Below are 13639 nucleotides of genomic sequence, written 5' to 3'. Positions count from 1 at the left end.
ACAATAATGTTCTAAAGAATTCCTTGTATTATTTATATATGTACGTATATATTTGTATTATTGTATATATTTATTTTATTGTATATATTTATATTATTCAGTGAATATATTAAATTAAAATTACTTTAATAACAACAAATGGAGTAAGTATAATGAGTAATTTTTATCACATGTATATTTTTTTACATTAAAAAATTAGGTATAATAATTAGAAATACGTTTTGTTATAATTAGTTTTATACAATGCATGACATTTTACAAAAGCATTTGTTTGACGAATAGTTACTAATAAAAACTAATTAGAAAAACAACTTTCGTTGCTGTCAGTTTTGTTTACGCGTGATACCTCAAATAAACACGTTTTTTAATAAAAAGTCTAAAAAAATTGAACGAACAAAGTACATCGTTAAACGACAGTTATTAATAATTACTAATCGCGTACAACTGTGTCTGATATATATTTTTAGAATATGGCCTGCTGTACTCAGACAAGCTACTTATGGTACTATCAAATTCGGTACATATTATACACTGAAAAAATATGCAAGTCAACGTGGATTACTAATAGATAGCGAAACGGGCACAGAAAGAGTTTGGGGAAATATACTTTGCGCCGCTGCTGCGGGAACGATATCATCCGCTATCGCAAATCCCACTGATGTACTCAAAGTTCGAATGCAAGTACACGGGAAGGGTTCAGAAAATAAAGGATTATTTCAGTGCTTTAATGAGATATACAGATATGAAGGCGTACGTGGTCTATGGCGAGGAGTTGGTCCTACATCACAGCGTGCTGTTGTGATTGCAGCTGTAGAACTACCCGTTTATGATTTTTGTAAATTACAACTAATGAATACTTTTGGTGATCACGTAGCGAATCATTTTATGTGAGTTCAGAGAGTGCTAAACTTATAAAAACTGTGAAAATAATTTGTTATTTATTTACTATTTTTAGCTCAAGTTTTATAGCAAGTTTAGGTAGTGCAATTGCATCTACACCTATAGATGTAATACGGGTAAATTGTCAAATTGAATGTTTATTTTTCATTTTTAAAATGCCTTAATATATTCCAGACAAGACTTATGAATCAAAAACACCTTACAGTACAGAATAGTGTTGCCACAACAACAACTCAAAAACTTTACACAGGTAGTTTCGATTGTGCGGTGCAAGTAAGTGAAGAATATATTAGACATTTTACAATTACTATCAAAGCATATCAACTCTTGTTTTATTTTTAGACGGTGCGAAACGAAGGTTTGCTTGCGCTCTATAAAGGATTTATTCCAACGTGGGTGCGTATGGGTCCTTGGAATATAATATTTTTTATTACCTACGAACAACTCAAGAAACTTTAATTTTAAATAAAATTATTTAAGTATTTTAGTTAAAAACCAAATTTAATGTTAAGCTTATGTTAACTGAAATGATTATTTAAGGTTGTAAATTAGTAGAAATTAATTTGAAACGCTTAAATCTAGCTATAAAGAAAACTTATTACCAATGACTGTCGGAATAATTTATAGAGAAAAACACACTGTATTAAACTGTATATATTTAGTATTATATAAGACAAAAATATTTTTGTAGGTATGACATATATGCAGCTGTTATGTGAAATGTTTAATATAAACTAACCGATAATTTTTTGATATAAAATCTTGTGAAAAAGTTATACTTAAAGTAAATACTTATCTATAAGATTATTATTGAAGTATTAATGTTTTAAGAGTATATAATTGAAATTACTTGCTTTTATGTCTGCATTTTATGATTTTTGAAAAATCCTACTTATGTTTATTAAACTTTAATCAAAATTTTGCATTTTATCATTTTTATAAAAAATTCTCGCGAGCTTAAATTCTTTATAATATGTATCGCAAATCGAAATAAAATTTTAAATTTCTTGATGAGTATTGCGAGAATTTTATTTTCATAAAAAATAAAAATTATTTTAAATAAACTTTTTTGTTTTTTGATTTTAAGATTATAATATATATAAATTTAATATTAATATAAATGAAACTTTTTGTGTTGCATAGTTATATTTTAATAGATAAATTCTCTATATAAAGTTATATGTATTCTCTAGCATGAACAATAGCACAAATTTGTGTATATGTTATGTTTTACATAATTGTTAAGAAAAACTCTGATGTTTACATAGTACAAAACTATTGTAAAAAATTTTAGTTATAGATTATTCACAAGACAAAAGATACTCAAGATCCAGGGATCTTAATGATTAAAATGAGCAATCAGCTATTTGAGACAAACGTGAATATAAAAAACTAATTTAATTTGAAAAATTATATTGAATACGAAAATGCTTTAGAAATTTTATAAGATCATAAAGTATAATAAAAAATACAAATATTTCCCGTAAAAAGATTTCAATACGGCAAACAAAAGAAAACTAACTTGTGTCGCATGAATAGTCTTTTAAGGTTTATTAAATATATTACAAAATCCCATATAATTTACTTAAGTGGTTTGTATTGAATGTGAATTGAAAAACAATTCTGTTTAGCCTATAAATATACTATATGAAATTAATGTTAGAAATGTATTTTAAAAATATGTTATTTATTTTGTTAACTAGAGAAAAACTTTATGCAAAGATCGTATAATAATACGATTTTTATTTATGAATAAATAAATTAAAGTTCCAATAAAGGGGCTCTTCTAAGTCTTATGTTATATATTTATTACTGCTACAGACAGAACAAAAATGTAATAAGTGATGAAGTGACTCATATCTTACGATTTTTATTTCATATTTAAGTTAAAATTCGTTAAATAATAATGTGATTATTACTTTTGTTTCTATTTTTTAATTAAATATTGAGTAAGTTTTTACCGGGACTAGTAATAAAAATCGGATGTCCTTTGGAAAATAGTGCAGCAATTCCCAAAGGCACTAGATACTCATGAGTACGGTTACACAAATGAATTTGAGTATCATATTTTTTGGTAAAATAAGATTATAAATAATTGAATCACAAATATTTAATCAACACTTTAGTGATTAGTTTAGTGAAAATGGTCTGTTCTGACTTTAAGTGTAGAACATTTTTTGCTTAGCACACTAAAACGTATCAAAGCGTTCCAATGTCATCGATCAAATATTGTTATATTGTAGGAAGCATTTGGTACGAGATTAGAAGAGATGAACTTTGCATTAATTATGTGTCACCGAAAGATATTCTACAAGAACAAGATGAATGAAAGTTATGTTTGAAGGAAAATTTCAAAGATAGAAAATTGTTAGAATATGTAACCCAAATTGGTTCTTTTTAATAATGCGTGTTTGGAATTCATTGAGTGCGTATTCATTTTAAATTACTTATCTTATTTTAAAAGTATCTGAAGAATAAGGGTTTAAGAACAGTGTTTCTCAACCTAAAACGTACTGTGGATGGAAAAATATCCATTCTATTTTACAAGTTACTAATATCTTCACCAAAAATATTGTTAAAAGCCAATATATAACATTTAATTAGCGGTGGTAAAGGAGCGGGTCAGCATTTTATGGATGTTGCCTGCTTTAGAGAATATGGGACTCTTATAATAACTGGAATTTTTTATAAATAAAATTCATTGTTAAAAAACTGTTCAAACTGTTTGCTAAATCTACGGTATGGTACATATGCTATCTACTGTTTCTATTGTTTGGAAGAATTACTTTACTAGTTTTTTTTTCAATAAAATAAAAACAAGGGAAAAAACGTAAAGAAAAAAATTTTATTACACACTAAAATCCAATCACTTAAAAGTATCCTTTGAAGTTAAGCGATGTTTTATTCATTGTCTGAATTCTACATTAAATATAATCTATTATAATATAATTAGTTCTTGAAATTACAAAACAAAAAAATCATTAAACAATAAGGTGAAAAATAATTCTCAAAGCAATTTAAAATAGCCTCTGGCTAGAAGATGCCAAATTGAGCTATAATTACTTGTATCTGAAGTATTTGTAATTGAATTGAAGTATTGGAACACAAAGTAACCTGTGGTGGGCAATTGAAAAACTATTTTTTTATAATTAAAATCCATATTTTTTTTTATCATTAAATTTTAAATTAATTTTTTCGCAATATTTAAATTTTGTCAAGTCATGGTTCAATTTGAATAGAAGCAATATTTTGAGGAGTCAAGCACGATGTCCATTATTTCGAGCTTATTTCGGTAAACCTCTAAAAAAGTTGTTTTGTCTGTAATTGAAATTTAATAACTTTTTTATTTGCAATTGTTATAAGCACTCTCGGATATGAAGTACCTAAAAAATAATTATAAATTAATTATTATTTAAATAGAATTTAAAATATATTCAGAGAAAATAAATTTTTTATGTAATTTAAAAAAGTTTAAATCAAAAAGTATTAACCAATATGGCTATCTTGACTTATAAAGGTAATGGTTATGTTACTAATGAAGTAACAGAGGAGCTGAATAGCTGAAATAAAGTTGACGTTAAGGGTATAATAACTTCTGCTATTTAGTTTCATTTATGTAGCGTTTAACATAATAAAAAAGTAGCAGAAAGAAACAAACGATTAGAAAAAAAACAATTAACAACTAATAGACCAACCACACATTCGTCTATTAGATTATTTTGACAATTGCGAAGAGGTCATAAGAGTTTTGGCGCTTAAGAGGATGTACTGGTACCGTACTGATACTGCCAGTTTACTCGCTTTAGTGTAAGTGTGACAATTGGTCTCGATATGTGCAGATTGACAATTCAAAGAATTTCTTCATATATAATTTTTATTTCAAGGTTATGATGTAGGTCAAAATTTCTCAAGGGATGTAGGTCAAAATTTCAATTTGCATTTATTATACCACCATAGCACGATATTTTACAATTTTTGGATAGTAGTAATTTAAGCTGAGTGCCGACCATTCAAATAGGTTTATATATAAGAAGTTTATTAGATAGTTATTTCATAGATTATTATTTTAAAACTAGTTCATTTCTTTTCACGTTGATGTGCTGATTCTATCTTAATTTAGTACCTAGATTTATAACTATATATATTGCAGTACTCGCACATACCTGATGTTTCGATTATTATAAATAAAAACCACTGGCTTTGAATTGTTGGGTTTCATTTTCAAATTCTTATCCAGTGAATTATGTTATTATTAGCAGTTTGTAAGTAAATAGCTATCGCCGATGGCAAGTACGACAGTATCGTAAGCAAATAACACCGTTAGTTTTGTTTGGACTTGTTGCTAATATTATACAAACTTGCATTAAAGCATAGATATGAGTCCTATCGTAACTCAATACAGGCTGTGCCAGTGTCACCTTAACCTTATCCTTATTTTATATATTCAAAATTTCAAGTCCAAACGATATTTATAATGGATTATAATATACGATAAAAGGAGACTAAAATCAAAATTTGTCTCCTAACAAACCTTATACCACACATATATGTGCTTTTCTTCATGAATTGAAAAATAAGCCCAATCACTGAAGATAATATAAGTTAATATATATATATATATATTATATATATAATATATATATATGTGTTTACCATGTAATGGATAAATTTCAATCTTTTTAACTAACTAACAGCAGTAATATTGTTAGACGAGCTTGAATTTTATTGATGGTTAAGCCTCAGCACATCTGTTACAAATCCATTGCATTGGATGAGTTGTGTTCAATATATATTACTAAATAGGAACTATGTCATCAGAACTATGATATACCCTTTATGAAAAATTACTGTATATCCCTTATACAAACAATAATAAAAAATATATATTAGGTTTGTTAAGATTTTTACATTGAAGGAAACCTCATAAGACCCATAAGGGTTAAAATTTTGTATAAACAGTTTCTTAGCTTAAGTTTTGGTAATTTGTAGTAGTAATTATTCTTTCTGTATATCATTTATCAACATATTATTATAATCTTTGCTGAATCATCCAATTTCGTATCGCAATGTCATTCACCACCCACATATTGTGACCGAAGGTCCAATAATGTAGGTATTCGAATGACAGTTTTATTCAATGAAAAATTAATAGAATTTCTATTAATTTTTTCAAGGCAAATTCTACGTCTTGAATGTGAGTTGTTTAAATTCAAGAAGTTGTTGGCAAAATTATGTTTAAGAATATTATTTATTTTTAAGCTTTAAATTAAAACTTTGTTATTAAAGGTAAAAACAATAAATCTATTGACAAGTTATATAATATGAAATTTTTTTCAAATAGAAAATAGGTAATAGCGAGTTACATTGTGACCGAAAAGTTTCCGGTCACAATGTACAAACGCAAAATTCTTAATCTTCATCAATATTTATTTTATCTCCTTCAAAATATGCTCCATTAGAAGCGATACACAAATGCCAACGTTTCTTCCAATCATCAAACCATTTTTTATAGGCGCTTTCCGGTATGGCTTTGAGTTCCCTCTGCGAATTCTGTTTTACGTCTTCTATGGATTCAAAACGCGTTCCTCTGAGTGGTAATTTGAGGTTGGGAAACAGGAAAAAGTCACACGGTGCAAGATCAGGTGAATACGGTGGCTGTTCGATGGTATTTATTGAATGTTTGGCCTTAAAATCGTTGATAATGTTGAACAAATTGAGGTGAATCGGAACAAGCCGGGCGTTGACACGTCGCATACACAAATTGTCCACCAAAATCAAACGAGCCATCTCACGACCGATGCCTAGCTCTCGTGCTATCTCTCTAACACTCACATGAGGATTTTTGAACACGATTTCCTTTGCCTTTTCAATGTTTTCGTCGGTGGTAGAGGTCGAAGGTCGTCCAGAACGCGGCATGTCTTCGACGGTCGTACGACAGTCCTGAAAGGCTTTGTACCACTCATAAACTTGAGTTTTCGATAAAACTGATTCCCCATAAGCCTTTTGTAGCATTCGCAACGATTCTGCACACGAAATTTCGTTCGAAAAACAAAATTTGATGCAAACTCTTTGTTCAATATTTTTTTCCATTGTTTTTTTCGCAACGCACTACTGAGGTGAACTGGTTTCAACAGCTGCCGTAAACGAACTGTCCTGGACAGTTCGCGCTCAGTTTTGCATAGTAATAAGGACAGGTGCTGCCAAACTCATTAAACTTAAAATATCGAAAAATATACAGCGCGCGAATTTTAAATGAGAACTTCCGAAAACCTTTCGGTCACAATGTAATTTTAAAATACAAAATTTAAATATTTAATTAAATGAGTTTTTAGGCTGACCACAAGCCTGTAACTAGGTCTAGATTGAGTGGCTAAAATCACCCATCAAATGAATTGAAGGACTATATCTGACTGAAGAAACTAAATTATTAATATAAACTCTTATTTTCAATAGAGAGATGTTTTGAACAGTAGTAAATTACAACAATAAAATTTTTTATTATTTATTAATTAATTGAATTTTTAGCTGAACATACCAGTTGTTTCGGGTATTACCAAATATCCATCATCAGTAGTCTTTGAATTATTTCTTGTACGTAATTATTTGTAAATAATTTTTTTAAACTGCAAGTACTAAGAGTTGAACACATGACCTGCCAAATTTGAAACACAGAGTCAGTGTTCATTATCCAACTGACCCAAAGCCGTACTTGGCTTGTATTTTCGCACTTTAGAGTTTTATTAATTTCCTAAAAAACTTTATTAACAAATTCATTTAATATGTTATATTATAAACCAACTGTAGAATAGCTTAATTGATTAATTTTATTTTTATTTTTAATTGTTCAATTTCAATACTATTCTTTTATAAAGGCATTATATATTGCATGATTTTATTACTCCTTATTGCGTATAGAATTTATATTTACATACGTTTATATATAAATATAGACTATGTTTATATATATGTTTATTCATTTTATAATGCATTAGGATTACGTAATATTAATTAACCGGACCTGACTGATCATACAGACTTTTCAGATACTACCAAATATCCATTATTATTGGTCTTTGGAAGCATATTTTGATTAAAATGTCTGTATAAAATTTCTCTGACTTAAAAATTGATAGTATTTTTCAATTATTATTCAAATAGTTAACTTAAATGAATAAAGTCGGTTTTATTTGTTTTTGATGAGGTAAAAAATGAAATATAAAAACAAATAATAAATTGGAAAAAACGTGAATATAAAATTGAAGTAACATTTTTATTTCAAAATAACACAATCAAAACAAAGAAAAATATTTAAATTGCACAATTAAGAGATGCAAAAATATCTCAATTTGGCAAAAAGCGTAAACAAACGAAATCGACGAAGAAACAAAATAAACTTTTGGAGTGTTTTGAACTATAAACACAACAAATTAAAAATTCTTACGTAGTTTGTTTATCTACGATTAGTCCACAAAAAAACAGACATAGTTAATTATTATAATTAAATTCAAAATTCGATTTTATGCAAATTTCTATCGACGTTCAACTTAAAAAAAGTGTAAAAAAATTATTTGTTGACGTCCAAGTAATTTTTTTCAAATAAAAACTTTTAAATTTTGAAATTATTTATAAAGTATCTTACAGTTTCTCTGAATTTTAGTTTAAATTTGTTTATTTACACAACCAGAAAACGAGATAAAAAAATTTAAACTCCATTTGAACTTGAAAGCAATATTGTTTATGTGAAAAAAGTGTTTAGAATCAAAACATTAATTAAATTAATTTTATTTGCATTAAATTAAATATTTATGTCATTTAGATTGTTTTAGTTTTTATTAAATATGTATATAAATTTAATTTTCTTATAAAAAACATACGTATTAAATTTAAAAAAGAAACATAAATATAAAATAAATATTTTAAATTTAATGGACTATATAATTATGAATTTAAATTTTTTAAGATGAAGATCCAGAGACATAATTACATTAGTTTGGTTTCAACAATAAAATATATTGGTGTTTCACCATGGCCTGCATTTTGTTTCGTCCTTAAGTTCTAGGTTATTGGGGTGTAAATAAAGTTTTAGAAAAGTAGACAAATATTTCCAACAAAACTCTTGATAAATAAATATCTTTTAAACGTACAGAAAGCTTCGTTTTCTGAGGGATATTATTTTAAAGAATGAAGTGGTTTCAAAATGAATCTCCAAATATAGAAAATTAAGCTTCAAATTTGGCAGGGCGCCAGTTCAATGCCTGGTACTTGCATTCTTAAAAAAATTATTTACGAATAATTAAGTACAAGAAATAATTCTAAGACCACTGATGTTGGGTTTTTGCCAATACTCGAAACAGTTGTATGGTCAGCCAAAAATTCAATTAATTAAAATAATATAAACGAATTTTTGTTGTTGTAGTTCACCACTTTTCAAAAAAAAAAAACTCTCTTCAGAAAGTTAACTAAACTAACTGACTTTGAACTCGATTAGTATTCGTTTTAAACAAATTTTGATATAAGAATTTGATTTATACATATAAATATAATATTATAAATAACCAAAAATAAATTCGTTCATCTGAAACATTCAGACCTACCTAATTTGTTGAGACACTTGCAGATCGTTTGAATAAGACTTTTGTTGACTTTTACCAGCGCATAAATAAGAAACACTAGAACAATTATAACGTCATTGTCCAGTGTTATCCAGCTCCTGGACAACGACTCATACTTTAAAGTTATTGGCGTCCCATTGTTTAATTCAATCAGCGATATATCAAACAAATTTTCTAAGTACTTATGGGCTTATAGGCGTGCTATTTTTCAACCTTGAAATTGGCCAGATACTTCCATTTATCAATGCATTTGGCTGGCTCTAATATGCCAAAACTTCTACATGTCATTATGAAGAATGTGGAATGAAAACAGTTTTCTTAGTTTATTAAGGAATATTTGATTCTCCTTCCACTTAACATACTCACATACTTTATCTAAAGCATTTGCATTTTTCATCTTATTTCACTTTTAAATTGATGCTATTCTTCGTCGAAATGATCTAAATATTCTATACAGTACTGTATAATAAATTAATTGAGGAGTTTACATATAACATGTAGTAAGAGATTACTATATTATTTTTTATGTTATTGCCTTGCTATCAATACTACAATCTAGGGCTGTCCAGACCAGATGCGATTGCGGGCCAATACAAATCACTGTACAGATTGGGAACCGCAGAAAGAAATTTTATATAATAATGTTAAATCAAGTTTTATTAATTTATCAATTGAAATTCATTTATTTGGTATACCATAAAAATAAAATAATGTAGTTTTACCAGTACAAAAGAAAATTTGCATAATTGTAGTAGATTAAAAACATGTCGCGGGTCGCACGTGACCTGCCGGGCGAACTTTGGAGAGCCCTGCTAAAATCTATATAATACTGAATACTAATTTTGTGCGTATAACTTTAAGCATTTTAGAATTAATGTGTTGAATAAATTGCTTTTACTCTAATAACCAGAATTACAAGAAATCTATGTTAAATTTTAGTTTAGATTATTAATTCATAAACCTATTGTTTCGAATGCAGCGAATATAATCTCATATTTAAGATATATTATATTCTATAGATATATATTCTATAGATGATGACAAATAATATGAATAAGTAAAGGGTCCTTGAAATTACAGTATGTAAAATTTAAGAATGGTGTAACCTAAAGATAATTTATTGTACACACTTTTAGAAAATCATACTTTTTAACTCTACTATCTTAAAGAAATTTTTGTCAAGGAATCATAGTTGTATCTATTAATATTCGAAAATATATTTCTTTTGCAATAATGCAAATAGTAACTTTTCTATCTTCATCACAGTGCTAAATATTCTTATATCATAAAAAGTTTCAATATTTCTCTTCTAACAATATCTTTTTGGCTATCTACCAATATCTACCAAATATTAATATACGTGGCACACTACAATGGTCAGGAAATTTAAATAACTCTCTTTTGTCAAACTTACTAGAATGTATATTATGTATTTGAAAACCGACTCTCTAAAACTATTAATGAAGACATTAATGTAATTTCTCTTCTTTGACTTTGCGCAAACCTTCATAATCGATTCTTCTCATACTCTAGAACTCATAATAGAAATCAAATAGTCTCACCTTATTGTATCGTTCCAACTTTTAGTGTTGTATTTAAGATTAATTGCACGTTAATGTAAAATCCTTTAGTCGAGTATAATAAGATTATGTTAATTTTATTTAGACACTTTTGTACCGCAATAAACTAGATATGGGAGACCATTTCAACTCTGTATACTTTTGATGGCTATGTCGAAATGAATCGAGTCCAACTGTCTGCTGTCTCTTTTTGTGAGTTGTTAAACTAATTAACAATACTAATCGAAAGAAACAGATTTTTTGAAAGTCCTGGCAAATATAGTTCGAAAATATAACATTCATCGAAAGCAGATTAATAAAAATATAATATATATGTTATGAATATAAATAATTGATTTGTATCTAACTAGTATTGTCTTTGTAGATTACAACAAAAAGACAATAAAAAAATAATAAAATATTACTGCATTTCCTTATTTGATATAATTTAATTAAATATGTATGGAATTTTTTATATTACCACTGGGAATATTATGTCAAATTGTAAATGAAGTAATTAATATGGCGGCGCGTATTATTTCATTCAATATATATAAATTTACCAAATTCTTCTTAAATCAAATCAATTTAACATATTTAAATTGTATCTTGTGTCAATTTATTTTGTTTGTCAACTTGTTTAACGTTTCTTTTAATTAATTTATTGACTCTGGGTTTTTTATTGTAAAAATATGTGTGGGGTTATCCCAAACTCAATAAAGCACAGGTCCAAAGAAGGTGCCGTGCCAGAGGCAAAGGTTGTTTTTCTGTTCCTTTTCGAGCTCGCATTGGCGTCACAACGACGGCAACAACTTTCACGAACTCGATTTGTTGAATATTTCGAAATGGCAGCAGATAAATTTTGCAAACCTAATAGCGAAGAAAGAATGAAGAAATCCGAACAACGAAAAAAAACAGAAAAGAGCCAAATCTAATCTTAGCCAGTGGGTGATACGGTTAACAATGTCAGAAAACATAAACAATCTAAAATATCAAAGTAGCAGAAGAGAAAAATCGCTCAAGACTCGGTGCGATCGGTTACTTTGTATGGTACGGCGGCTCGCCGATCAGCCGAAACTTAGTCAGTGGGACTAGTAGAGTAGCTTCGCGGGTTTATGGTAATTCCCTTGTTTGGTAATTTGCATTGGACATTGATTCTGTTTTTTCTAGTTCATTTAAGTTTATCTTTATACACTCGTATTTGCATTTTATTTCTGGCGTTTCGGAATTTTTATTGCATCTATTTAGATCTATTTTTGAGCAAAAAATATTATTTGTTTTCGCGATGTTTCATGTTTGTTTTGTCTCTGTTTTCTTTTTATTTTTTAATTTATTTAAAAATGTTTGAATTAAGTTACCTTTCATCTCTATTGGTTTTTACGTCTTTTACTTTGTATTTTTTTGATTTGCTCGGATATGGGAAAAACCACGAAAATAACTTAAATCGATAAAATATTTCTAAAGAGGTTTATAGGTTGTTGACTCTTGACAATAGAAGACTTTGTAATTTAATCGGAGCACTTGCGACCTAAATGTCCTTTTACGATTTATGCACAACTTCAATGATGGGTAGTACTTTACATATCAGTAATAATTATAAATAATAAATTTACTTTTTCAATAATAATTATTATTAATAATAACTTTTATCAATATTATTATTATTATTATTATTAATAATTATTATTAATTATAATAATTATTATAATAATTTATCAGTAATAATTTAATTTTAACAAAAAAATATGTATATATTAATATTAAATTATTATATTACAAATTCAAAGAAATTCAAATTCACATTAAATATATACTTGATTTATTAAAAATTAATAATTTTAGTTATTTAATTAAAATTAATATAATATAATTAATATAAAAGAATTTTCTCCATAACTAAAAATTAATTTAAACTTATTTTAAACTAATAAGCAGAATTTATTTGTAATTATTTGGAATTATTTATTATTTCATTTTTAACTACGAAAATATATATTTAATGTACTATACTAAAATATAAATTCATTGAAAATTAATTAGATAAATATATTATTTATTTAAAGAGCTTCAAAATTTAGCTGAAAAAGGTAAGAACATATTTTTTCGACATAAATTTAATAAATTTTAATCATAGTCGTATTTACGATGGGATAAAGTACCAGATAGAGAGATATAGAGTGTACCTACTACAGAGAGTATATATTATAGAGAGTAGATTACACCATCTGTAGATAATATAATCTACAGATAATAACAACTATACAATTCTAATATACTTTTGTTTTATATGCTTTTACTTATATTAACTATAATTTCGATAAGAAAACTTTTAAAGCACTTGCGAAACTTAACAACTATGAAAAAATAAATGATAAAAGTGTAAATTTTATTCTTATATTTTTCTTATATTTACTTTTATAAGAACCTTTAAAAAATATATACATATTTATACATATTTATGTATTATTGATGTGTATATAATATTATTGCTTAATCTTATTTTAATTAATTAATTAAACTACAAATATAAAATACAACAAAAAATGTATCTAGAACATCTAGATAGAT

General features: G+C 26.8%; 1 protein-coding gene across 1 annotated transcript; it reads left to right on the top strand.

The window, feature by feature from the left end:
- Positions 1-467: 467 nt before the first annotated feature.
- LOC119668979 (mitochondrial uncoupling protein Bmcp-like) lies at positions 468-1714 on the top strand (the record flags this gene model as incomplete). The annotated part of the gene is given in 4 exon segments (XM_038078692.1): positions 468-887; positions 956-1016; positions 1075-1173; positions 1243-1714. Coding segments are annotated over 4 exon segments (697 nt in total), but the record flags the coding sequence as incomplete, so codon positions are not given.
- Positions 1715-13639: the final 11925 nt, after the last annotated feature.

This window comes from Teleopsis dalmanni, chromosome 1 (assembly GCF_002237135.1).
Source record: "Teleopsis dalmanni isolate 2A chromosome 1, ASM223713v2, whole genome shotgun sequence".
In the NCBI taxonomy this organism is placed as follows: Eukaryota; Metazoa; Arthropoda; class Insecta; order Diptera; family Diopsidae; genus Teleopsis; species Teleopsis dalmanni.
This window is presented reverse-complemented; position numbering and strand designations above follow the sequence as displayed.